This window comes from Cebus imitator, unplaced genomic scaffold (assembly GCF_001604975.1).
Source record: "Cebus imitator isolate Cc_AM_T3 unplaced genomic scaffold, Cebus_imitator-1.0 Scaffold338, whole genome shotgun sequence".
In the NCBI taxonomy this organism is placed as follows: domain Eukaryota; kingdom Metazoa; phylum Chordata; class Mammalia; order Primates; family Cebidae; genus Cebus; species Cebus imitator.
The window spans coordinates 288,712-314,193 of NW_016107653.1; the positions used below are offsets into that span (position 1 = coordinate 288,712).

Below are 25,482 nucleotides of genomic sequence, written 5' to 3' on the forward strand. Positions count from 1 at the left end.
AGGGCTGAGAAGGCTGCCTGGAGGAGGGGGCACTGGAGGAGCTGGCCAGCCAGTAATGGACAGAGAAGCAAGTGGGAAGTTGGAACCAAGGGAAACCACCACCGAGTCACCAAATCCTAACTCAGGCCCATATAAGCAGCTGACTTAACTCTACACCACAGCTGAGAGGCTGGGGAAGAGAAGCCCAAGAGAAATGCAAAGTCAGAATCCCCCAGGGGAGCAATTAGGGGGTAACTCAGGCAGGTGCATCGTCAAGGGAGAGCGGCATCTGCTGGAACAGAGGTTGGGGAGCCATGGATGGGACTGGGTTGTCTCGACATTGAGAGCAGAAGGCAGGGAGGCCATGAGACAGATGTAGAGGCAGCTGGTGGCCAGCGTGGTGGCCCCACAGGGACAGGAGCCCACAGAAATCGGGAGGCTATTGAAGGCCTCTCACCATCTTACTCCTGGGGGCTCTCAGCTCCAGGCCCAGCTAGGGCCGGGACACAGAGGGGCTGAGGTTGGACCCCTGGGTTTCTATGATGGACCCCGAGAAGCCCATGGTAAGGGCCACAGATGCCCTGGCCTGGCCTGCCCCAGAGGCGAGAGAGTTGAGAGTGCCCACAGGCTGCCAAGGTCCCAGAGCAGAGCTGGCTCTGAAGGAGCATGGCCACCTCATTTTACCAGGCTGGAGTGGCGGCTGGGGAGGGTGGCCTAAGGTCATTGCTAACTGGCTTGGGTTTGGGTGCAGGCTAAACCCTAGGCTGGGTGGGCGGGGAGGGGTCTCTGTTCCTCTCCAAGACCTGGCCCTGAGAGCTAAGGGCTGGAGGAAGAAAACGCCCGTGCCCTGCCCCCGCTCTTCTGCACACACTCCACAGAGGAGCCAGCTGAGAGGAGCACTGTGGAGACAGAACAGCACTCCCCCTTCTCCCGCTTCTCCCCCTTCTCTTTTCTGCCTGTTCTCCAGCAGCTCCTCCTCCATCTCCTGCTTGGCTCCTCACCAGACCCGAGTGGGCCCAAGTCATCCAGCTCTCACTGAGCCTTGGTTCCCAGAAGGGGACACGGGACCCCCTCTCCCTCCTAGAAGCAGCTCTGCACTCAGAACATGTCCCCTTCGGTGGAAGCAGGGCCTGAGCAGAAGGCCACTTCTGCAGACTCTTCCAGGCCCCTATCTCTGTGCCTCTGGCTGACCCTAGCCCAAGCCTTTTGGGATGAACCCTTGACCTGCGATTTATTTTCTGGAACTCATCTTGGGGCCCAGTCAGGGGTGTTCCCAGAGCAGTCTGCAATGACAAAATGTCTGTGGCAAAGCGTCCTCATACAGGACCACGGGCCAGCTCTCTGGTGAACTCCCAGGGCCTGTCAAAGGGGTCCTGGACAGCAGTGACAGCCACGCCTTGGCTCCTGAACCCCTTCAAATGTGGCTGGGTATGACGGCCACCCGCGGCCGGCGGGACAGGGCGCCCTTTTGTTTGTTACTATTTGTACAGATGTTGGGGTCGCACTCGTTTCCCGGGCTAGTCTCGAACTCCTGACCTCAGGAGAACCTCCTGCCTCGGCCTCCCAAAACGTGGGCTCATAGGCGACGGTCACCGCGCTGGCTGCCCGCCCGCCCTCTGGATTTTGTCCCGTCTTCCGATCTTCCAGCAACCAGCAAGTGTAAACAGAGCAGCTCACATAAAGTCAGAAGTCGCCCAGGAAACGTCCTCTGGGAGGGACGGGAAGGGCAGCCTGGCGCTCCCAGGATCCCGTGCGCTGAGAGGGCGGGGCGGGGCGCGACGTCATCAGCGGGCGCGGAGCCTGAAGTGTTGTGGCCGCCGCCGCGTGTCGCGGAGGCATGTGTGGAGCCCCGGCGGAGGGAGAGTCGCGGGTGAGACTCTGCGGGGCCCAGGATGGCAGGGCGAGGGTAAGGGTGGTCCGGGCCAGCGCGGCACGCAGGGCCTGTTTCTCCAGCCTCGCATGGGCGGCCCCCGCCGGCCCGGCCTGCCCCCTCGCTGCTTCTGTACCGGCTGGGTGGTGTTTGCGTTGACGGCCCTTCCTGGGGAGCCCGTACCCCTCCGGCATACCACGTTCCCCGCCCACTCAGGAGCCTGTTGTGGGGGAGATTGGGGCGAGGAATCAAGCCTGGCTTGGAGGTGACCTCATTGACCACTTGCCTCCCCCCAACCAGTGGACACCTCGCAAACGCGCTTTCTCATCTCACACCTCGGGCATAGGAGTGAAGCTCCTGCAGAAGGGTGATGGGAGGGTCGGGTCCTCACTCTGGGAATCCTTGGGACCAACCTCCGCCATTGCCCAGCCCCAGTCTTTTCATTTATGATTTAGGCTCATAGTCCCTGTCTCTTGTCCTAGACCAAGAAAGGCTGCACAGGTCAGACCAGAGTGCAGCGCTGTTGGGCTCCCTGTCAGGCAGTGGCAGAGGCTGAGCTAGCCACACCCCGCCCATGCCCGCTGCTGGGATTTCAGCCTTCTACCTAGACCCCAGGCCCTACTCCTGCCTCCTGACTTGCTCATTCCTCCACACACCCCTCTCCAGGTCCTTGGCACTTGCTAGATATTAACACCATGAGCTTCGTGGCATACGAGGAGCTGATCAAGGAGGGTGACACAGCCATCCTGTCACTGGGCCATGGTGCAATGGTGGCAGTGCGTGTGCAGCGTGGGGCACAGACCCAGACCCGGCATGGTGTCCTGCGACACTCAGTTGACCTTATCGGCCGCCCCTTCGGCTCCAAGGTGACTTGTGGCCGAGGTGGCTGGGTGTACGTGCTGCACCCCACGCCTGAGCTCTGGACACTGAACCTGCCACACCGCACGCAGATCCTCTACTCCACGGACATTGCCCTCATCACCATGATGCTGGAGCTTCGGCCCGGCTCTGTGGTCTGTGAGTCTGGTGAGTTCCTCAGGCTGCCTCAGTTTAACTCAGAAATTGACACAAAGGTGGAGGTCAGAGCCTCCAGCCTGCCCTTCCTACAGACAGATGTGGCTCTTCAGCTTCTGTTTTCACATCTTTCTGGGATGCTGACAGCAGGGAGTGAAGGTGGAGGCAGGGAAGCCCCTTCGGAGGCTGGTGCTGTCATTGGAGTGAGAGGTGGTGGGAAATAGACTAGGGGAGCTAGGGAGGATGTGGTGTCCTTGTGGGGGTCCTGCTTGCCTTGGTGGGGCCTGGCCCTCTCGATGCTTGGCGCTGTCCTGGGTGCTGACTGTCAGTCTCTCGTCCTCTGTGCTGATGGTGAAGCAGAGAGAGTTGCCCCTTCTGGAGAGAGGCCAAGACTACCCCGGGGAGCTGTTGCAGGTTGCAAGCCTTCCCCATCCTCATCCATGATCAGATCTTCACCTGCCACCAATGAATGTGAGCACCATCTGAGTCCAGGGCCTGGGCTGTGGGAACTCTGCACACATACAGGTGCTGGGGCCACCTGGTGTGACGACTGAGGCCCAGGCCCAGATGCATCTAGGTTGTTGGTGGCATTTTTCTCATGGGCAAGAGGGCTAGGGTCCGGGTTCACAAAGAGTGCCTGGCATTGTCATGCTGGCTTTCTGAGGGCTGCAGTCACCGTGTCCCTCCTTGGGGCATCTGGGTGGAGAGCAAGACTCAGAGCCAGCACCATCAGCTCCCTGTGCATCCTGTGGCGGGGTGCTGGCCTCTCCGCCCCTGCCCCACCCTTGAGAGAGAGCGAAATCAAGCAGCACGCTCCTCCTGTGGCCTCCTCGGATATGCCAGATCCCCTCCTAGGAACCGAGAACAAGATAGATCGGGTTCTTGCCCTCGAGGAGAGAGGAAGACACAGCCTGGGGTGTGTCCGTTGAGGTTATGAAGCTTGTGAGACAGGGCTGTGTGTCTGAGCAGGACCCAGAGTGGGGTCTCTCCAGCTAGGCCAGGCAGGGAAGACCTGTCTGAGGAGGGGACATTTGAGTTGAACGTGATGAGGAGGGACCCACGAAGAGCCAAGGGACAGCTCTGCACCAAGGAGGAGCTGTGCAGAAGCCTGCAGTTGAAGTGTGCAGCCAAGTCAGGCTCAGTGGGGGAGACGGAGGGGCTGCAAGTGAGGCTGGAGGGGAACCGGGCTGTACCCCAGAGGCCACCTCTCACCCCTGGGAAGGGGGCACGGCCAGGCTCTGCGGAGGGGAGAGGCAGCAGGCTGGGAGCACCTAGAGGAGGGGCTGGACAGGTGGGGCGAGGGGCCAGCCCCTGGAGAGAATGTGGGAGGCGGCAGGAGGCAGGACAGGAGTAGGTGGAGGCCCCTCCAAGGGTCTGGCCGAGCACTGCGATGCTCAGCACTGTTAGGGTTTGAGGGGTGGGTGGAAGGTGTGCAGTGGATGCTCTAGCAGGAGTCTCAGTGGAGGGGCCTGGGGATAGGAGTGCCATCAGGTAAATGGCCCCTGAAGCTGGAGCGGGAAGAGGGACGGAGGGCCTGGCCTGGTGCCACAGGACAGGGAGTCAAGCAGGGGGACAGTCTGGAGGGAAGCTGGGGGCAGGCGTGCTGGGGAGGGAAGCTGGGGGCAGGGTGCTGGGGAGGGAAGCTGGGGGCAGGCGTGCTGGGGAGGGAAGCTGGGGGCAGGCGTGCTGGGGAGGGAAGCTGGGGGCAGGCGTGCTGGGGAGGGAAGCTGGGGAGAGAAGCTGGGGGCAGGCATGCTGGGAGGGACCAGGGCTGTGGGGCTGGTGGCCGGGCCCTGCATCCTGAGTCCAGCCAGGCCAGAGCAGAGCCCCAGCCCCTGTGTGGTGGGGGCAGGTTTGGGCTGGCTTGGTGGGGGTGAGTTGACTCGAAGGGGACCAAGGAGCTCCTGGGGAGAGGTGGGCACGAGGTCCAGCAGGGTGGGCCACTAGTGGCGGGGATTGAGGAGGGGATTGGCCATGCATGGGAGGAGACAGGGCTGAACCATGGGATGGGTCTCTGTTCCCCCTGCAGACTCCCCGGGAGGCTCCAGCCAGCGGGCTCTCTCAGCTCCTGTACCTGCACCAGGCAGGATGGAGCAGGGCTGCCGCTGGCCTGTACCCACAGCAGACACCACAGCCTACACAGCCTGTCAACACCAGCTCACCCCCTAGACAGTGTGTCCAACGCAGGGCTGGCCAGGGCTCTAGGCAGCCGGGACTACACAGCCCACCCGTCGCCTGGGGTCCTCCTGAGCCCTGTGCGGGTCTCTGGGGTGAGGCGGGGGTTGTTTCCTGGAAGTCTGTGGACCCCGAGCAGTCCCACCTGATGCCTCGCCTGTCCCATCTTGTCCCGACAGGCACAGGCAGTGGCTCTGTGTCCCACGCCATCATCCGCACCATTGCACCCACGGGCCACTTGCATACGGTGGAGTTCCACCAGCAGCGGGCAGAGAAGGCACGGGAGGAGTTCCAGGAGCACCGCGTGGGCCGCTGGGTGACCGTGCGCACGCAGGATGTGTGCCGCAGCGGCTTTGGCGTGAGCCACGTGGCTGATGCTGTCTTCCTGGACATCCCGTCACCCTGGGAGGCCGTGGGGCACGCCTGGGATGCCCTCAAGGTGGAAGGTACGTCGGGTTCCGGGAGAGGCACAGCCTGGGGCAGGGCGTCAAGGGTGAGGGCTGAGCTCCTGGGAGCTCCTTGGTCTAGAAACCAAGACATACCAAGGCGGTGGCCAGGCCAGGGCCCCTTTTTGGCCTGAGGTGAGAAGTGGCTTGGGCTGGCCAGGGCAGGCAGAGCCGGGGAGGATGGGCCCCAGCTGGGCCCTGCTCATGGTCTCTGGCCTCTCCCGACCCCCCCCCCCGATGGGAGAAGGTAGCAGCGCCCCCTAAGTGCAGGGCGACCCGGCTGGAGGTGTCTGGAACCCCCTGCCCTGCTGTTTCCCGACGACTCCCCTCCCCCAAGCTCTGGAGCCCAGGGAGCTGGCCCCTTATAGGGAAGATGCTGGGTGCGGAGGCGGGGCAGCCCTGGGGAAGGTCGGGCCCCAAGCCAAGGAGGCGGCTGGGAGGCCCTGGTCTTTCCCTTTTCTGGAGAAGGAACGGCTCAGGCAGCAGGGCCCCCTTCCTTCCTCCCAGTTGAGAGTTGCATTGTGGGAGTGGGGAGGGTGGGGACAGGGCGCCACACCCCTCCTCAGACCACAGCAAGGCTGTGGCTGAGGGTCCCCTGCCGGCTCCGGCCCAGCCCTGACTCCTGGTTCCTGGTCTCTGCTGAGGAGCCTGAGGGTGGCTGTGGGCATCTCCACACCTGCCTCCTCCCCTCCGCCTTTGCCCCTGCACCCTCGCAGGCTCCCGGGCTCTGGGGACACTTCTGAGCCTGGGCGCAGTCCTGGGGAGGCTGAACTCAGGAGAGCCCGCTCTGGGGCCCCTTCCTGCCTCTGACTCCTTCCTCAGTAGTGGCCCTGGGAACCCACACCTGCCTCTGAGACCTTCCCTTTCCCTGCGACCTCCCTCGTCGGGGCCTTTCCTGCACTGCCCCTTCCAAGTCCACAGGCTCCTGACTCGTTTGGGGACCAGCGGGGAGGGTGCAACGAGCAGCGTCACATCAGCAGGACCTGGTGCCTCTCTAGGCTGCTGTCATGTAGGAGCCTCCTCTAACTCTGGACCTCCCGGCAGCCCCGTGTCAGGGTACAGCTGAGGGGATCAGGCCTCAGGGACATTTGAGGACACTTGCTTGGGCCACGTACCTCTACCTAGCCCTGGCTTCCCCAGGTCCTCCCTGCCAGGACAGGGCCCGGGGCTGCGCTCTCATTCACTCCGGGCCAGGCTGAGTGAAGCCTGTGGCTGCCCTGGTGGGAGGAGGGAGGGAGGGAGGGGCTGCCACACTTGGGCTCCACTTCAAGTAGGCGCCTCCTGTTCCCGGGAGCAGCGACAGCCTCTAATTTCCTGTGACAGCAGCGGCCCCCGCCTGCTAGAGCCCCCGCCCCCCCCCCCCCCCCCACACCGCACTGCGGTGTTGTCATTGCTGCTCCAGGCCCAGCATCCTGTGGCCCCGTGAAGGAGGGCAGTGCCCGTGGTGGGCCAAGTGAGACAGTGGCAGCACAGGCTTGACCCAGTGCCTGGAACATGGGAGGACCTGGCACAGCTAAGCTGGGTGACGGGAACCATGGTGCCAGGCCCCTCTGCCCTGCAGTCCCCGCTCTCTGGAGGGCTGGTAGTCTGTGTTGGCTGTCTAAGGGTGTGAGTCCAGGGATGCCAGGGCCAGACGCCCTGCTCCACCACCCCCACCCTCTGACCCTGGATCCTGCTTCCCACAGGCGGGCGCTTCTGCTCCTTCTCACCGTGCATCGAGCAGGTGCAGCGCACGTGCCAGGCGCTGGCGGCGCGCGGCTTCTCAGAGCTGAGCACCCTGGAGGTGCTGCCGCAGGTCTACAACGTGCGCACCGTCAGCCTGCCACTGCCCGACCTGGGCTCGGGCACAGATGGCCCTGCCAGCCCCGACACCAGCCCCTTCCGCAGCGGCACGCCCATGAAGGAGGCCGTGGGCCACACCGGCTACCTGACCTTTGCCACCAAGACCCCAAGCTAGGGGGCTGCCACCCCGGGCATCAGCGAGCTGGGAGCATGGAAGGGCTGGGCAGGGAGGCCAGAGGCACCTTATATGGTCGGCGCCTGCTAGACACAGATGGTGGGGCGGGGTTTCAGGGCCTCCTGGGTGGCCAGAGTTTGGGGGCAGGAGGGGCGGCTGTGATGAAGGAGCAGAGCCGGGGCTGGGCCTCGGCCTTTCTTGTCTAGCCCCGCGGCCTGTCCGAGCTGCTGTTTGTTGCCAGCATGAAGTCTCCACTGTCACAGGCTCTCCTGGGTACTGAGGCCAGAGGGTGGTTGGGGGGAGTCAGACCCTCTCTTCAGGTGGGCCTAAGCAGGAAGCGGGTGGACAAGGAGCATTGTCCTTGAGGCCATGCCGCATCTGACCCCTGGGCCCCCACAGCCCGGGCTGCCCCGCAGGGCCTGAGACCACCTCATGCTCTGCCAGTCCCTGGGCCAAGGCGAGCTGACCCAGGATCCCTACCCAGCTCTCCCCAGCCCTAGGAGACCAGGCCAGCCTAGGAACCAGGGAGGTGACCCTGCTCTCTGACCTCCAGGCTGATGTCACAGCACTGGGCTCAGCCCAGGCCTCCGTCCACTCAGTCCAAGAGGCAGGGGCAGCCCCCATCCAGCCAAAGTCCCTTGACACGGGCTGCGTTCAGTGGGGCGCGGCGGCGCTGCGGAGAGGAGCAGCACAGCGGGTTGTTTGCCGCGGGTGACCGGGCAAGTCCGTGCCGGGGCCGGAGTGTGAGTGCCAGCCTGTGAACTCTGCAGGCACCCCTGCCCCTCCCAGAAGCCAGGGCCGTGGAGGAGGTCCCCCCACGGGGATCATGGTGTGGGTGGGGGAGGTGCATCCGGGACACCTCTCAGGGACAGTGCCTGTGTGATCACCTCTTAAAGCCTGGGGGGGTGTTTCCCAAAGCAGGACAGAGGGTGGGACACCGGGCTGGGGCTCTCTTCGCCTGCCCTGGTGTGTGATGGCCTCAAGGGAGGACCAGTGCGTGTATCAGCCACGGGACCCTGGAGCTGCCTCTGGTGCACGGGGGGCCCGGGTTTCTGCCCAGGAACCGGTCGCCGTGGAGCCTCGGTTTCCCCGGTGTTGACCCCAAGTGTGCGTGGTGAGCAATAAATGTGCCGCCCCCTCTATGCTGCGTGGTCCCTGGAGGCCAAGGCCACCCCAGCTGCCCTCCAGGCCAGCCCTGCCTGTGCTCTGCTCTGGCCCCTGCTCCTCCCTGTCCTGGTTTGGCATGTTGGGCGCTCCAGACTCCAAGACAAAGGGGCAAATGTGTGGCCACCCCCATCTGGCTGCAGAAAAGGCTACTTGTTCCTGGGGTTGGGGTGGTCCAGGAGTGCTGGGCCTTCCTCCACAGCCCCAGGCTGAAATTGAGTGTGGCTGCCTGGGTTTCTCGAATGCTCCCCTGAAGAGCCTACCCCAGGCCATCTGGTCCCTGTGAAGTGTCACACGGTAGGGCACGTGGCTGTGGCTGATGTGGTCTGGGAGGTCTGTGTCCCTGAGAGTGGCTCCGCCCTGCTCTGGGGGCTTGTTCCCTCCTTCCAGGACCCGGCCTCTCCTGTACCTCATTCCTCACCTGGGGCACAAAGGAGGGGCCCCCGGCGGGTTCAACATGGAAGTGGGTAACCCTAATGCCAGGAGCTTTGGGGTCAGGGCTGTGCCTGGGGTGTCATGAACTGGGTGATGCACACCCCTGAGATCCTAATTCCAAGCCTGCCCTGCCCTTCCTGGCCGAAGCAAAGGCCTGCGTGGTGTCTGATGGGTGAACACCAGGAAGCTTTTCTTTGAGGCACGGCTCCAAAGGTCACAGGACATGCAGGCCTCAGGCACAGTAGGGTCTAGGTTGTGCCCATTTTCCAGCCCCGGCTGGTGATCCAGGTGGTGGCCCTGGGTGAGTCACTAGGATCTGCACATGGAGAGCGGGAGGGCACAGCCCACCCCACCCTCGGTTGTCACATGGGACAGAGTCAATGTCTCAGTCCAGACTCCTCAGCCCCTCTGCCCTGCACACAGGCCCCATGATGACCCTGGGCCTCCAGGCATCCACCCCACTGTAGAGCCCTCTAGAGCCAGCTGGGCCCCAGCCCGCTCCCTCAGCTTGGAACCTCACCTGGCCTTGGGCCAGCATCGAACTCCTCTGTGTCCTTCAAGACCCTACTCAAATGTCCCTTTCTCAGCATGCTTCCCCAGACCATTTCACGCCCAGGAGGGAGAGTCCCACACACCCACGGCGTGAGGGAGCCCCCACAGCAGAGGAACAGAAGGCACGCAGCGCCCCAGTTCTGTGATGGGGAGCCTGACTTTCAGAGGCAGGGCCGGGGCCCATGGCCATGAGTCAAGCTGACCGATCAGGCCCCTGATGGTCAGGTTGAGTCACCAGCATGGGCTCATCATGGGGCAAGGATTCACCGGAAACGCCCTGCCTGGCCCAGGGTGTACGCAGATTTTCTCTGGAAATTCCCCCTGGCCCTGTGGCCCTGCACTGAGACAGCGGCACACCTGACTCCTGGCCACCCAAGCCCTGGGGGACCCCAGGCCCTGGCCCCAGCCTCACCTGCTTGGATGGCCCCAGCCCCGGTCCTCCCTAGAGCCAGGATTAGAGTCCCTCCCTCAGGAGCGCCCCCAAGCTTTGTCTCTCCTGAGACCCCTTCGTGAGCTGCTCCTGGGGCCTCTCACTGTGCCCCAGCCTCGCCTGCCTCAGAGACTAGCCTCTCTCTCACCCAAGAGCCCCAGAGGGCTGAGTCCAACCCAGGCTGCACAGGTGGGGACCAGGGCAGGGTTTCTGGGTGGGCGGAGGGCAGCAGGCAGCTGGGGGCACACCCTGTCTAGCAGAATGTGAGGAGGTGGGGCTACCCTGAGGGCCCAGGAGGCCCTCACCCCTGCAGTCTAGTCACCTCGCCCCTCTCCGTCTCCATTGAGGCTTTGCTTTCTCCGCCCACCTCCTCAGGCCCAGAAGCTGGAGAGCAGGTGGGCTGCCAGGGGACCCTAGCCCCCTCAACAGTCCATTGCACAGATAGGGAAACTGAGGCACAGAGATGCGACTGCAGAATCCTGGCCATAAGGGGTTCCCTATGCGTCACCCTAGAGGGTAGAGGGTTTTCAGGTGGAGTCTTGGAAGGCTCCTCAGAAGAGGAGATTCCTGTGCAGACGGATGGGCAAGCCTTGCAGGTGAGGTGGGCAGTGCTCCAGAAGCAGTGGATGGAGAGGGTGGAGCTCCAGCCTCTGGGCTGGCACGTGCCATTTCCAAAGCTGCTCTAAGCAGAGTGAGCACTGGGCTCCACAGCCCCAGGACTATTGGGGTCGCATGCCAGCCTGGAGGGGCCTTGAAGAAGCAGGTCCCCAGGAGGGAGCGGGCAACTGGGGCTGACTGCCGGGCCTTGCGTCCTGTCCTCACTAGCCACGGGAGGGTGGGTGCTGTCACCAGTAGGCATGGGCTGAGTGCCTCCCATGTGCTTGCCCCCGCCTGTTCAGGGCACCCAGGCCTGCCCTTTGGGGCTCCCAGGAGCCACCCGGATCTGGGCACAGTGCAGGGCAAGAGGTAGCTGTGGGGCGGCAGTGGCCCGGACCCTGTGTGGTAGGTCTGGGTTGGCGGAGGAGTGGGCGGGTCTTTCTGTCCCGGGGCTATGTGCACCACCTACTTCTGGACACTGCAACTGAGAAGTCGCTTCCTGAGATGGCCAGCAGGTTGGCGGCAGACAGGCTAGGAGCCAAGGTGTGGACCCCGGAGCCAGCGGGCCGGTCCCTGCCTGAGGTGGGTCTCAGTGAGCAAGGAGGTGCGCAGTGGGGCCAGCCTGCTGCCCTGCCCCAGCAGTGGCCTTGCCAGCCCACAGGCCTCCCCACGAGAAGCCTCTGTGCCCAGGGGAGCCTTCGTGGCCCAGCCCAGCAGCCAGGACGAGGGCGTTTCAAAGTCAGGCCGTCTCCGAAGCGGTGGCGTTGGCGGGAGGGAATAACTGGCTCCCACCAGGCTGAGAATAGCTCAGAATTGGGTCATGCTCACCGAGATCTCCGGTCACAGCCTCCAGCCTTTGACAATAATCAGCTTTCTCCCGACATCTGTCCCTTCAAAGAGGGGGCAGGCCGGTGCAGGCACTTCTAGAAGCAGCATAGTGGAGAGGACGGGAGTGGGGAGGGACATCCTGGCCTCCTGGCCCTCCATGGCAGGCCCCCTCCCTCCTGCCCACCTCATGCTCCCTTCCGTGCCAGGTCGGGGAGCAAAGCACGGCGGTGCCCCCTCACAGATGAGGACAGCAGCTGGGGGCTGGGGGGAGGGTGGTGCCTGTGCCTGGCCCTCCCATGCTCGGCCAGCAATGCCCCTCAGCTCCTGAGAGTCGGGGGCCTGCATGCCACTGCCCTAAGCTGCCCTCTTGCCCCTACCGGTCTGTCCTGCTCTTCTAATGTGGTTGAACGGCATGGGTCAGAGCAGGCCATCCTGCCCTGCCAGACTTTTGGGGTCGAGTGTTTCCCCCAGCCCAGGACTTCACCCCATGTCTTGTTTCTTATCCATTTTTCTGTGTCTGGCCCTCCTCATCCCAGAGCAGCCTTCAGAGGGCTAAAGGGGGTGGTATCACAGGCCCTCAGCACCCGCATCTGTGCTGTCACCTGCATATGCTGCCACCAGGTGGGTGCTGAAGCCATTGTAATACATAGTAGGTGCCTCCCGCCCAGAGAGACGAATATGCCTACCACAGGCCAGGCACACTGATTTTCGTTCTTTAATCTTTAAAACCCACAAGGCAGTTCACGTGTTCTAGGTGACACCATTGCTAAACTTCAGCCACAGGTCTGTTTATGAAGTGCCGTGACGCTGAGCTTCTCAAGATGGGGCCCCTGGATAGGCTGCTCAGTGACGTCCCCGCCCCACCCCTGCTGAGCCGGAACTACAGGCAGGGCCCAGGCACCCCCCACGCCATTCCCCAGGCCTCCAGGTGGCTGTGGTACTCAATTTTGAGAATCGCTGCTGGAAGACCGGGGAGTCTCACACACATTTCTTTTTAGTTCTTAAACAAAAACCCCTTTATTAACTTAAGCGGCAGCTTCCTGCACGCGGCTGGTTGATCCTCTCAGGCTGCGGCTCGGTTTCATCCAGTGTGGCTGGACTGTCTGCTTCCAAGCCCCAGACCCTGCCGCTCCCTTCAGCTCCACTGCAAATGCCCAGAGGCTCCCAGAGAGAAACTGAGGCAGCAACAGCAGGTCGCGTGCGCAGACCCCACTGGGTCCCAATTTGAATAAACCAAATGTCTTTTCCAAAATAGGACAGTTAGCCGGGCACGGTGGCTGACACCTGTAATCCCAGCGCTTTGGGAGGCCGAGGCGGGCAGATCATGAGGTCAGGAGATCGAGACCATCCTGGCTAACACGGTGAAACCCCATAAATACAAAAAACTAGCTGGGGGTGGTGGCACATGCCTGTAATCCCAGCTACTCAGGAGGTTGAGGCAGGAGAGTGCTTGAGCCCAGGAGGCGGAGGTTGCAGTGAGCCAAGGTCTGTTAACGCCACTGCACTCCATCCTGGGCGTCCGAGTGAGACTCTGTCTCAGCAACAACCAAAAAAATAAATAAGTAAAATAGGACATTTGGGAATTTGGAAGCTTGAGTGGCTGTTTTGTGAGTTTAAGGAGTGGCCACGTTTGCAACATGCTGACAGTGCTGGGGAATGGCAGGGTGGCTGACATCCAACTCTGAATAACGGGGTTGGGGGGAAGGGGAGCAGACCTCAAGCCAGGCTGGCCACAGACTCTGGGGAGTGGCCTACAGGATTCTTCACACAATTCCGCTGGTGCTTTTCTTTGACAATTTCCATAGTAAGTTTTTCTTTAAAAAAAAAAAGGTTGGGCGTGGTGGCTCATGCCTGTAATCCCAGCACTATGGGACGATCATTTGAGCCCAGCCTGGGCAACACAGGGAGACCCTGTCTCTACACATAATTAAAAAATAAAAAGAGGAAAGAGGCCCCAGGCCAGTGGCTGGCACTGGTAGCTGGCAGAACCCAGCCTGTCCCCCCGGGTGCTGGCACGGCACATGCAGGCTGAATGCAGTCCGGGGCCCGGCCCCTGCCTGGAAGCCCTGGGCCTGCAGAGCCAGGGGCCCTGCCGAGGAATGCGGTGCCAGCTGTGGGTGGGGGGCCGGCCATGGATGGGGTGGGAACAGTGGGGGCGACAGGCCTGTTGCTAAGCTACAGGCACAATGGACATTCCAGGTGCCAGGCAACAGGGAAGGAGACAGCTTCTTGGTGGGGGAGCCCTGAGGGGTCCAGGCCACACTTGTCCCTCAGCAATGCGGTGGGCACCCCCACCCTCAGGCAGTGGAGGCCTCCTGGCTGCCTGGCCCTCAGGGTGAAGAGTGGCCTCCCTCCTGGTGGGGCTTCAATGCTCCCTGATGCCAGCCCCCACCCAGCCGAGGACCTGCTCAGAGGGTGGCCTCGATGGCTCCTGCAGCCCTGAGCCCTGGCCTGCTTGCCTCCTCGTGGCCTCTGTCTCGGGCCGCCTGTGCTCCCTGCCTCTGACCACCCTGCCTTGCTGGTGCCCCCAGGGGCAGGCATGGGGCCCTCATGGGGTTCAGGACTTGGAGTTCTGTTGGAGCCTCCATCCCTTGCCACCCCTCTCCCTGGCCCCAGACTCAGTAACCAGCCCCCAGCCCTGCCAGCCAGGCTCTGCCAGAGCCACACTGCAGGGCCCCTGGCCCCTGCAGCCATCCCTGTCCAGTGGCCTCAGGAAGGTGTGTGCCACTCCCTTCAGGCTCCACATTCCCCCCTCCATGGATGCCCTGCTAAGGAGCTCCGGGCCAGCTGGTGACCCGGAGAGAAGCTAGGAAGTTGCTGTGCCTGGCAGCCCTCCGCACCTCACAGATAGTTCTGAGCTTCTGGGGACAGCGGCCAACCCTCACCCTCACCCCTCCCCCCCGCCCCCATCATGCACGCCCTCCCATCTCTCCAGGCCACACTGGCTGGGCCTCAGCCCTGCCTCCTCCCCCAGCCCTGAGGATAGAGGTCAGACCCCAGCTGCTGTCTCCAGTGGCACCAGGGTCCCGGCTCAACCACACATTCCGTGTGGGCCAAGAATGTGCAGTTCCTTTCTGTCCTGGGTGGGCCAGGTGCACAGTGGGAGTTCCATGAACACACAGTGGAGCCCGACAGACAATGCCGCTGCCACCCCCCCCAGCCCGCTCTGTTTACATGGCTTTTGCCACCCTGGTCTCTGGCACCCAGTCCCCACCGGCCCCACTGGGCCAATCCTTTGCCCCACACCTTGTGTCCAGTGCCCTCCATGGGGGAGGGATGCCTCCTTTGTGCACTGCCTGGGGGAGGCAGGGAGGCAGGGAGACAGGGTCCTTGCCCCAGCACCCTGAGCAGGGCTTTGGGCAAAGGCCATGCCCTCTCAGCCTCAGACCCCTGCCTCTGTCCCAGGGGTACCCTCAGGAGCTCCCCAACTGGGCTCGTGGGGATCTCCTTGTGGCTGGCATGGGAAGTGCCCAGGAGTACCCCAGGCCTGCTAGCTCCATACTCTGTGCATGCCAGGGAGGCCTGGTTTTAGCTGCTGGTCTGCATGTCTCAATGGTCACCCCCAGAGACCACCCCACCAGGGGCTGACTGCCCAGGGAGCCCCTCAACCCTCAGGTTCCCCACCCCTTCCTGCAGCTGCCACCACCAGCCCCAGAAGCTCGCCTGCCCGTCCTGGAGACCCAGGCAGACAGCTGAACACAGACTTTCCACGGGAAGCCTCAGGAAGGATCTGCCCCTCAACAGGTGTTGCTGCTTCATCAGACGCAAAGTCGGGGTGGGGGTTGCTCCCACCCCTCCCCTGCTCTGTGCTCCTCCACCCGCCCCAGCGTGGAAACCCAGGCTCCTCCAAGGCTGAGCTGGGGCCCCTCAGCGTCGCTCCTGGGCTGGGAGCTAGGGACAAAGAGGCAGCTGCCAGCAGGGAGGGGCGGGGAGGGTGGCTTTTGTGCGCGGGGCCCCTCCTGGTGACCTCACCACCGGCTGGAGAAGGGCCCTTTCTTCCCAAAGGCGGCTGTTGGGAATCCGCCTGGGGACAAAGCCGCTGCCAGGCAGGGCCCCAGTGAGTAGCTGGCCCCCCTTGTGGCATAAATTAGGGGGGGGCCTGGGGGGAGGGGACAGCAACTGCATCTGTCCCTGGGAAGGGGTCACTTGGTGCAGTCAACCAAGCCCCCAGTTACACGTGGGGTGCATGGGGCTGCTCCTCCAAGCTTCATTCATTCGGCCCATTCCTTCATTCCGCAGATGGCTGCTGGGCGCTGGCCCAGGCAGCCGTGTGAGGGCCCTGGGGACACAGAGGGGACGCATCTGGTGGATGAGGGAGCCGTGGGTGAGGGGTGGGGTGCCCAGTCTGGAGGGAGAACTAGGGACAGACGAGTCAGAGCCGACCAGAGGTGCCAGGGCCCCGGTTGGGGCAGGTGGGGAGATCGCCACTGAGCAGTCACCTAGCAGGTCACCCGCAGGACAGGAGCCACGGGCCTCCAGTAGACCTCAGGAAAATATTTGGTTTTCAATGTGTGGTGTTCAGTGACATCCCACCTCCCGTGTGTGGCCAAGAAGGGCTTCCTGTCCCTAGGGCCTGGGTGACCCACAAGGTGTCCACACAGCCTTGCTGGCCCTTGGCCTGGCTTCCCAGCCTCCCACAGGGCACCGTCCCCACCCCTACCTCCCCGTATATTCCCTGTCTCGCTAATGCAGAGAGCAGTGAGGCCAGCACACAAAAGGACAGGTGGCCTGAGAGAGATGCCCAGCACTACTCAGGCCCAGCTCCCAAGGACTGTTCCTCAGTCTCCCAGGCACTGGGCACATGCTCCATCCCCAAGGCACTAAGCACATCAGGCCAGACCAGGTGGGCTTCCTGGAGGAGGCAGAAGGCCCAGAAGGTCAGGCTGGGTCCCGGAGGCAGGCTTAGGCTGTGCTGGTCAGCAGGGCTCTGCCAGGCCGGGAGGGGTCCTGGCCATGCCGATGACAGAGGCCCAAGTGGGGAGGCCAGAGGGTACGAAGGGCCTTGTCCCATGAGCAGGGCATGTGAGCAGCTCCTGGCCTGACCTCGAGCCCCGACACCTGAGGCCTGAGCCTGCCTTGCAGTCACCAGCAGAACCGGGGCTGAGAAACTTTCAAAGCCTTTCAGAGCCACCAGGTCCACAGCTGCCCAGGGCGGGGGGGGGGCGCCTGCTGGGTGCTGGACCCTGTACCCCACCTTCACCCTCATGTGTAGATGAGCAGGAGTGTCTGCAGGGCTGGCCCAGGCCAGGAGGAAGGCTGATGCAAACAAAGCTTCCGGGGCACGTGGCTCCCCCAGGAGCCTCTAAGGCCCTATGCCCCCGCCCTGGGCGTGGAGCGAGATGGGCGGAGGCGGGTGTAAGTAGGCCAGCGCTTTGTGCAACGTTGCTATGGCGCTGCCGCCGCCTGTCCAGGCTTCCTCTGGGCACATTCCCAGGACTTGGAGCCCGCCAGTCAGCCCTCCCAGCCCCTGGCCAGGCCCCATCCCAGTCGGGGGCCTCGGAGCCTTCTCCACCCACAGGCTGCTGGGGGGCAGGCTAATTGTCCCACTTCGTTACACCCTCAAACCCACTGCACACACATGCTCACAGCGACAGCACACACACACTCTCACAGAGGAATGTGCACATGTTCACACACGTGCACACGTGCCACACACACGCACACACCCCACACCCACAGGCAGGCGCTCAGGGCCTAGGGCTTACTGTGCCCCAGGCTGCAACCTCCAGGTTCACTCTGACCTCCAGGCCAGTGTGGGGCCTCTGAGCGGAGCACGTGTGGTGAGGGACATGAACGTACAAGGCCAGGGGCTGCCCCATCTCAGCTGCCTGCTGAGACCGAGAGGCCATTGCTGGCCTTAGGGAGGAGGCTGGGGGCCTAGAATTCAGGGGACAAACTGGCCCGAACCCCACGCCCCACTGCTGGGCCTGTGGGACAGACTCCAGGCCCTGTGCTGGGAGGGCTGGGACCTCTGATGCTGGGGGCAGTGCTCCGCCGGGTGTGGCAGGAGGGTGGCGGGCTCTCGAGGCCTGAGGCCCTGGGCAGCCCAGTCCAACTCCCACTGTCAGCGGGCGTCACAGTGTGAAGAACCTGGGTGTCTGGGAAGAGAGGTGACCCCAGGGTCCCTGGCTGCCCTGAAACCTGCTGACGAGGACCCCACTGATGGCAGGATGGCTTCCTTGCAGTTGGCGTCCTGGAGAGGCGTCAGGCTGTAAGCTGGGGGTGGAAACGCTGGGAACACCCAGGCCCTCTCCAAAGACCATGGCCTAGGACCTTGCCCCATGTGTGCCGCCAGCGGCTCCTGAGGGGCTGGTGGATGGGGACCTGGCAGTTTCTTACCAGCAGAGGCATGAGGCTCTCACGGCACTGCCGCAGAGGCTGCGCTTCCCCAGGAGCCCATTTGTCCTTTAGGGTAAACGCTGCTGCCTGTTAGAATCTGAGGCCCCTGGGACAGGCTGGAGCTGAGGCTGATAGGCGGGTCCTTGTCACGAGGCTGCTGTGCCCCCCAGCAGCCCTCCTGAGCATGACGCTGTGTGAGAGGTGCTCAGAGGTGCTCTCAGAAGGCAGGGCTGGGCTTGGGGCAGGGCAGGAGTGCGTCCCGAGAGACACCAGACAAGGCTTCTCAGAGGCTGCTGCCCCCTCGACCCTGTGGCAGGTGTGTCTGCTGGCACCGAGGTGTTCTGGGGCAATGAGGGAGAAAGGGCAAGGCAGGGAGACTTTGGGGGCACAGGGGCCGGGGTGGGGGGCCTGGCTCCTTCTTGCAGCTGCAGCAACAGGCTCCAAGGCTCGCTTTGGGCAGAGGCCGCCGCCACCAAGAAGCCAGGCAGGAGGGCAGGTGCTGACTCCATCACCGTAACCAGAGCCCCCGCTGGGTCCAGGGGAGCATGAGGAGGCCAGAGCCACAGCCCCACGCCCTGCCCACAGGCTGGCCTGTGCAGTGTGGAGGTGGCTCCAGGGCGGCTGTGCACAGCAGTTACCCCTGCCTGCCTGCCGCACGGCCACCTGAGTTGTCCTGGCTGCTGCCAGTGCAGTATGGTGACCCTATCGGCCAGGATGGAGCCAGCACACAGGGACATGGTTGGGGAGGTCACCAAAGGTTTCTTGCAGGAAGTAGCATTTGGCTTGGGCTGTGGAAGAGGAGCACGAATTACCCAGGAGGGCTGGGCCAGGGTCCAAGGCAGAGGCCACCTGTGCAGAGATGCAGGGCTGATGGCACAGGCCCTGCCATGGGGAAGGACAAGTCCCTGCCAGCCAGCTGTGAGCCGCCACCATCCTGACGACAGAACCACACTGGCAGGCAGGGCAGGCCGCCTGTGGCAGAGTTGGGGGCCCAGGCAGTAGGTTAGAGGCTGCCAGATCTGAGGGAGCTTTGTGCCAACACGTGATGGTGGCAGGTGTTCATTGGAAGCCTCACGCAAGCGCCATCCACCCTGGAACAGAAGCGTAGCCCAGGCGATGCCATGGCCACCTGTCCACTATTGGCTAGGGCAGTTGCACCCAGTGGTGGCCCAGGCAGGATGGCTGCGCCGGCCGGCTGGCCTCAGGCCACTTCCGGTGTTCTGGGCTCGGCAAAACGTGGCCTTGGGCGCCGCCTGGTGACAAAACATGAGAGAACCAAGCAGGCAGGTGGGGGCCTTGGAGGGGCAGGCGCATGGCGTTTGGGGGACCTCCAAGGTCAGGGAGCTGCGTGCCATGCAGGTGAGCCCCCCTGCAGGCCAAGGGCTGTACGGCAGGCAGGGGGTGATGGGGTCTGTCTGGGGTCCTCCCTTTCCACCAGGCCTGGCCAGTGCCGATGCTTGGCTCTGTGGGGCTTTGTGCACTGGGACTGGATGAGGGGACCAGCCAGAGCAGCCCAAGCCATGGTCCCCACCCCAGCAGTGACAGGGCTCACATGCTCAGCTAGCGGCACGTCCTGGGGTGGGTCTGCCCTGGCACAGGCCTACTGCCAGTATGGGCATCCATGGCATTCACCGGGCCAGGCTTGGTGGGCTGCCGTGGGCTGGGCCTGGGGGGCTTCCCTAAGAGAACCCAGCCCAGGGTCAGCCTGGGATTGGTGCTCTGCTCTCAGGGAGTCACTGATCAGGATGCAGTCCTGCCCCTCTTGGGGCTCCAGCCCCAAGGCCCTGTGGGATCTGGCCCTGCAGACTCACACCTGCCTGCCCAGCTCCAGCCTGGGGGTCCTTGCTCCAGCCGTCCGGCCTGCACCCTCCTCCCCAGGCCCCCATGGCCCTCCCCGCAGGACCACCCATAGAGCCATGTTGGTCCTGGGATGCCTGCTTTTCCTTTGAGGAGCTGGGTCAGGAGTGAGGGCTGGAAGATGTCCTCTCCTGGGAGATGAAGCCTGGACATACAGAGGAATGGGAACACCCAGGAGCCCCGGGCTGCCAAGAGCACCCTGGGCCTGCTGTGGCCATCTGCGGGGAGTACCCAGACCAGACCTCAGCTCAAGAAGGCAGCCGGGCACCTTGCGGCCTCAGGCCTGCACCTTGACATCCCTGGCACTTTTTTTTTCACTTTTTTTATTTTTGTGATAGTCTCACTGTGTCCTGGGCTGGAGTGCAGTGGCACGATCTTGGCTCACTGCAATCTCTGCCTCCCGAGTTCAAGCAACCCTTGCTCTTGCACCTCCCGAGTAGCTGGGACTACAGGCACAAGCCACCACACCTGGCTAATTTTTGTGCCCTGGCACCTTTAATAAGCAGCACCCTTTGCTATCAGCAAGTACCAGCGGATTCTGCCACGTGCCCATGCTTCTGTGACCCTGCCCCCATGGCTAGCCCGTCCTCCTGCCAGCCAGGCCAGACCCCTGGGAGCCCCCATCTCCTGATGCCGTCCTCACTGTGCCCAAATCCTTTCCCTGACCCCTCCCCCAACCCCACTGCTGCCCCCAGGGGTACTCAGCAAAGTCCCCAAACCTCCCTCGGCTAGTGGAGTCCAGATGGCCCTGGGAGTCCTGGTGCTGTCCCTACCCACCGCCCAGAGTTCTTCCAGGGCCTCTCGTGTGCCCAGCCCTGGCTCTGGGCTCTGTTTTTCAAAAGTTTTCATTTTCCTTTAATCCCTACGTGCAAAGAGATGCTGGCTGTGCCACAGGAGCAGAGTTGGAGGCACCCCTGGAAGAATCAGGGCACTCCCCAGTTTCCTGACCTCTTTCTGGGCCTCACTTTCATCTCCGGCCATCAGCAAGGGTGTGCCCCTCCACCCAAAGGCCCTGCTTCTGTGCCAGGCTCAGTGTAGAGGGTGCACCCAGAAGGGCCTTGACTTCCCCACCACGGGTGAGCTTGGTGGCACTCGGGCCGGGCTCATGCACACCTGGCTACACCTGAGGGCGCCGCTTCCTGCTGACCCATTGGGCCCTCATAAGACAGGCACCCTCGGAGCTTTGCAGCAGTCCCCTCGGCTCCGCTCCTGCCGCCCCGGGGCCCATACCACCTGCAGGGTGCACACACAGGTGTCAGCGTGTGGAGTCAGGAGCCGCTCTGGGAACTGGGGGTACCAGCAGGAACTCCAGGCCTCAGGGGGCAGGCCCTGCATTGTGCTGAGGCCTCTGAGGACAGGGCAGGTCGGGTAGAGCACAGACATTGTGGCTGACGTCTGGCACGTGGTGCCCGCTGAGGTTCACGTGGCCCACTGGGGTATAGCCCTCTGGTGGCCTGGTCATGAGGGTGTTTCTGCCCGTGACCCTGCACCAGACAGCGGCCAGTCCACTCTCACCCGCCCTGGGTGACTAGTATGCCCAGAGACAGCAGAGGGGAGAGGGACCTTGAGAACCCGGCCAGCCCTCCACGCCCATTTCTGCCCCTGTGAGCACGGCTCTGGTGCTTCTCTCGGTCCAGCCTGCCCAGCCTGGGAGGGGCCAGCCTGGGACCCCAGGGGTGAGCAGATGTCTCCGTCCTAGCTCCTAGCCACAGTGAGCCTCGGGCACCATGCCCTTCTGTCAGCTGCAGACGCTTGCTGGGCACCCTCCCTGCCCCACGCCTGGCAGAAAGATGAAGTGACAGGAGTCCCTTCCTTACCTGGCTGCCCCTCCCTTTGGCCAGAGCCAGATCCCAGACCCCACCCTGCCCCGCCACCTTGCCCCCTCTGCAAGCACAGGGTCTCCGAGCCGCTGGGACACAGCTTCCTGTCTTGGCCCTGCCTCCTGGCCCACGCCGCGGTCCCAGGTGCCCCTCCCCACACAGCATAGCTGTGGCCGTCTGTGGGTCTGTCCTCCCCAGCCCTTGCCAGGCTATGGAAGCACTGGGATGTGGCAAGCTCACATGCCCCTGGGGAAGGGCCCAGCAAAGTCACCAAAGTGGCAAACAGCAGGAGCATGAAGCTATGAGGGCTGAGGAAACTGAGGCACACGGAGATGTCTTGCACGTGTCAGGGCCCCAGGTAGGTGGTGGCAGAAGGCTGGGACCTCGGGTGGCCCTCACCAGTCACACAGCCTTGGCTGACCATCTGTCCTCCTGTCCAGCCACAGGGACAAAGACCTCTTTGTCTCTCCACCCTTCCGCCCAGAGCCTCCCCAGCCAGTGCAGCTCTGAGCGCGTCCCCGAGGGAGGGAGCCAGCCCCTGGTGGGGCCTGGCAGTCCTGGCAGCTGCCCTGAGGTACAGGCCCTGGGGGACTCAGTGCTTTGAGGGCAGCGGCAGGTGATGGAGGTGGGCTGGGGGAGAGAGGCCGAGAAGGCGGCAGTGTGGAGCGTGTGAGTGTGTTCATCAACTGAGCTACAAACATGTCTTTTCCAGTGTTACAGTTCTTCTAGAATTTGACTAGCAGGTTTTCCAGTCTTTACCAGAAAGCCCTTTAAATAAAAGGAGAAGAAAAAAAAAATCTTCCTCAATCAAATCTGAGGTGATTTGACTCCTTCACCCACCAGGCTGGCTGGGTGGGGAGGGAGGACCCGAAGCCCAGGCTCCTGGGAAAAGGCTGTGGCTCAGCCTCACCCACAGCAGCTCCGCTCCCCACCCCAGGGCTTGGCTGGGACACCAGCCCTTCCTGGCAGCGGTGTCCTACCCCACAGAGGAGCCACCGCTGGGGTACTGCCCTTCACCAGGCCCAGAAGCCCAGTTCTCAGCCTGGAAAGAAAACCTGCCTGGGCCCCTTGTGGCCAGGGTGAGGCTTGGTGGCCACGGAGGGCCTGGTGGGAGCACTGGAGCCCAGCGGCCTGGGAGGGGCCCAGGTCTGACGCCTCATACTGCACCCGGCTCGCTGCAGGCCTTCAGCTCCAAAACCGTGTCCTCAAAATCCTGGTGATGCTGTCACAAGCGAGCTCTCTCCTCCCCGATTCTGGGAAGGCTCTGGGTGAGAGGCTGACTGTGCCTCCCACCAGGAGCTCCAGTACTGAACTGACAGCCACCTGCAGCCCCCACCCTACCCCAGGCAGTGCTGTACCCCAGGCCAGCACGACCAGCCTAGCGGGTCCTCCTGGGGCTCGGGGGCTCATGGACGGCCTCCCCAGCAACGTCTCTGCTGGTCTAAGTGTCTGGGAGGGAGCTGGGTGAGCACCAGGGAGAGGCCAGGTGGATGCCCGCCCATCGGGAACAGTGCTGGGTGGGGATGGGGGCACCTTGGGGCACACACGAGCCACTGGAAAGGCTGATGTCCACTCAGGGCGAGAGTCACCGGGGATGGCTGTGGGGGTGGAGGTGGCCAGGAAGAGCAGGTATGGCAGAGTGGGCACAGCTCACGTGGACTGGTGGGGCCCTGCCCTGCTGGGGACTGTCCCAAAGGGGAGCATGGCATGTCACTCCCCAGGCTAGACGCCATCACGGCTGCCCTTCCTCATGGCTGAAGTGCAGCTCCCAGGCCCCACCCGGAGGCTCTTGAGTCCCCTTCCTTCCCTCACCCTGCAAAGCGGACCTGCCTCCTGTCCCTCGAAGGACTCTCAGGCCCCAGGCCTGCCCCAGCAGCTCATGGTCCGGCTTGGCTAGCTCTGCCTGGCTCTGCAGGCTCCGGCAGCGGTGGCAGCCATCAGCATAGCTGGACTGCCAGCATGGTGCCTCCCAGGCAGGCGGCACTCTCACTCTGAAGCTCCTCCCACCTGCCGACTCAACAGTGCCCTTCCGACCACGGTCTTGCCTGGGAAGAAGACAGACTCCTGCACCTTGTGCCGCATTCCGCTTCTCATCAGTGACCAGCTAACCTCCCCACCTCGACCAGGAAGACTCCCTGGGCTTCTCAGCCTCCCATCACATCTGGCCGATGCTCCCCCCGATGGATCCCTCAGAAAGCCGCATGGCCTCTGCAGGGGCCCTCGTCCAGGTCCATGCCTTTGCCCCCAGTGCCTCGCAGGCACTGCGCAGATGCTGGTTACATGGAGAGCCCACCGCAAGGCTCAGCTGCACTCCCTCAGTCCTCACCCCCACGGGTTACTGGGTTTCTGTCAAGTACCTCACCCAGCAACCAGGAAGATGCCTCGTCATCTAGAAACGGTCTGAAATGTGTGCCAGGCCCGCGCTGGCCCTGACGCTGCCCCTCCCTGGTCCTTTCCAACAGCATCGACATGGATGTCGGCCCAGGCTCAGGAAGCAGAGCTAACTGGTCATTTCAGCGTCACAAGTACAAGCAGACGAATTTCAGAGACAGAAGCCAACGTCACCACCCCTCATCTTTAGAGGCGTGGCTCCACCCAGCTTGGCCTCCATGGCTGGGTGGTCAGCCAAGGGCTCTGGCATCAGAGAGGCCTTGCTTCTCCAAAGCAGGATGTGACTGGTCTGCTCTGCTGGCCCTCCTGCCCCAGGGACCAAGTGGGAGGCACTTCTGATTCCACCTGGGCTCTCGGGGAGGGGGATGAGGTGGCCTCAGGAGAGAGATCTTGATTGGCAACCCCAGAGTCCTGGCAGAAGGCGCAGCAGAGAAAATTTGGATGTGATAAGCAGAAAGGTTTTAAACACTCTCCGAAGCTATCTGAAGATCGAGATTTTTCCACTCATTTATTCAGCAAGTATTCGATGAATGCCTATTCCATGCCAGGAGCTGAGGACGCTATTTCCAAAGAACAGCTCATCCAATAGGTATGTGAGTGCCTGTTACTGTCAGGACCTGAGGTCGCACGGATGAAGAGACAGATGTTGCCTTGAAAGGCACTGTGGCCTGCCGTGGAAGAGACAGGCGGGCCAGCATGTCCAAGAGCTATTAATAGGGTACAGGAACAGAAGATAACGCTCCACAGCTGGAGAAATGGGCAGGAGGGCTTCAGATGAGAGCACCAGAACCCAGGGCCATGAAGAGCAAAGGCATGTCCACTTGGCACGCAGGACCACCAGCTCCATGTCCCAGCACCCACAGAGGACCGAGGTGGGACGGACACCCGTGTGAGAAGGAGACAGAGGGCGGGGAGCTGGCAACATTCATCTGAACACATGGCCACAGGGAAACGGCTCGAGAACTGAAAGGATTCTAACACACCCTGAGAGCCAGCCATTTGCTGCGACCGCAGCAGGGACCAGAGATGGAGAGGCAGCATGCGGCAGAGTCCTTAGCAAACGGGGTCACAGATCCCTGGCAGCTCAGGAAAGACCAAAGGACCCTAAGGGGAGAACAGCTTCACTTCGCCTTACTGTAGAAAGATACATTTTTGCAGCTGTAATTCACAAGTGGAAGAAGTGTGGACAGAACAAAGCATTCCTTTAAGACAGTCTTTCCATGGTGAGGGATGCCGGCTCACTGACGCAGTGGTTTTGGGACATAATCCTGGAGCTGAATCCTTCAAACCTAAGTGCTAAATACTGCCTACCTTTCAGAAGAAACTGAAGCTCAGCGGCTCAGCTTTGAACGTGGCAGAGCTGGGCCGGGCGAACGTGGCACAGCTGGGCCGGGAGAGGTGGCTAACACCTGTAATCTAAGCACTTTGGAGGCCAAGGTGGGCAGATCACCTGAGGTCGGGAGTTCAAGACCAGCCGACCAACATGGCGAAACTCCTTCTTTAAATTAAAAAAAAAAAAAAAAGAGGCCGGGTGCGGTGGCTCATGCCTGTAATCCCAGCACTTTGGGAGGCCGAGGCAGGTGGATCACAAGGTCAAGAGATCGAGACCATCCTGGTCAACATGGTGA

At 62.7% G+C, this 25,482-nt stretch overlaps 1 protein-coding gene and 1 non-coding gene across 4 annotated transcripts; both read left to right on the forward strand.

The window, feature by feature from the left end:
- Positions 1-1,339: 1,339 nt before the first annotated feature.
- TRMT61A (tRNA methyltransferase 61A) lies at positions 1,340-7,698 on the forward strand. 3 transcript variants are annotated; one of them, XM_037730242.1, is made up of 5 exons: positions 1,340-1,885; positions 2,516-2,875; positions 3,221-3,334; positions 5,218-5,484; positions 7,170-7,698. In XM_037730242.1, the coding sequence occupies exons 2-5, from the start codon at positions 2,545-2,547 to the stop codon at positions 7,439-7,441; spliced, it is 984 nt and encodes a 327-aa protein (XP_037586170.1). In that variant the 5' UTR covers positions 1,340-1,885; positions 2,516-2,544; the 3' UTR covers positions 7,442-7,698. The 3 variants fall into 3 exon arrangements, with proteins under 3 accessions (XP_037586170.1, XP_017360854.1, XP_017360855.1); XM_017505365.2 differs by having other exon boundaries at positions 1,348-1,849; XM_017505366.2 differs by lacking the exon at positions 3,221-3,334 and having other exon boundaries at positions 1,359-1,849.
- A 14,474-nt stretch (positions 7,699-22,172) lies between these two features.
- On the forward strand, positions 22,173-22,234 carry LOC119467842. Its single transcript, XR_005196464.1, has one exon. It is a non-coding gene; the product is annotated as a U7 small nuclear RNA (small nuclear RNA).
- The last annotated feature ends 3,248 nt before the right edge of the window (positions 22,235-25,482 follow it).

Excerpts from the sequence above, each read along its gene's own strand:
- TRMT61A (XM_037730242.1), top strand. The coding sequence starts at position 2,545 with ATGAGCTTCGTGGCATACGAGGAGCTGATCAAGGAGGGTGACACAGCC. Across the intron at positions 2,876-3,220 it reads CTCTGTGGTCTGTGAGTCTG|CAGAGAGAGTTGCCCCTTCT; the intron begins GTGAGTTCCTCA and ends CTGATGGTGAAG. Across the intron at positions 3,335-5,217 it reads TTCACCTGCCACCAATGAAT|GCACAGGCAGTGGCTCTGTG; the intron begins GTGAGCACCATC and ends TTGTCCCGACAG.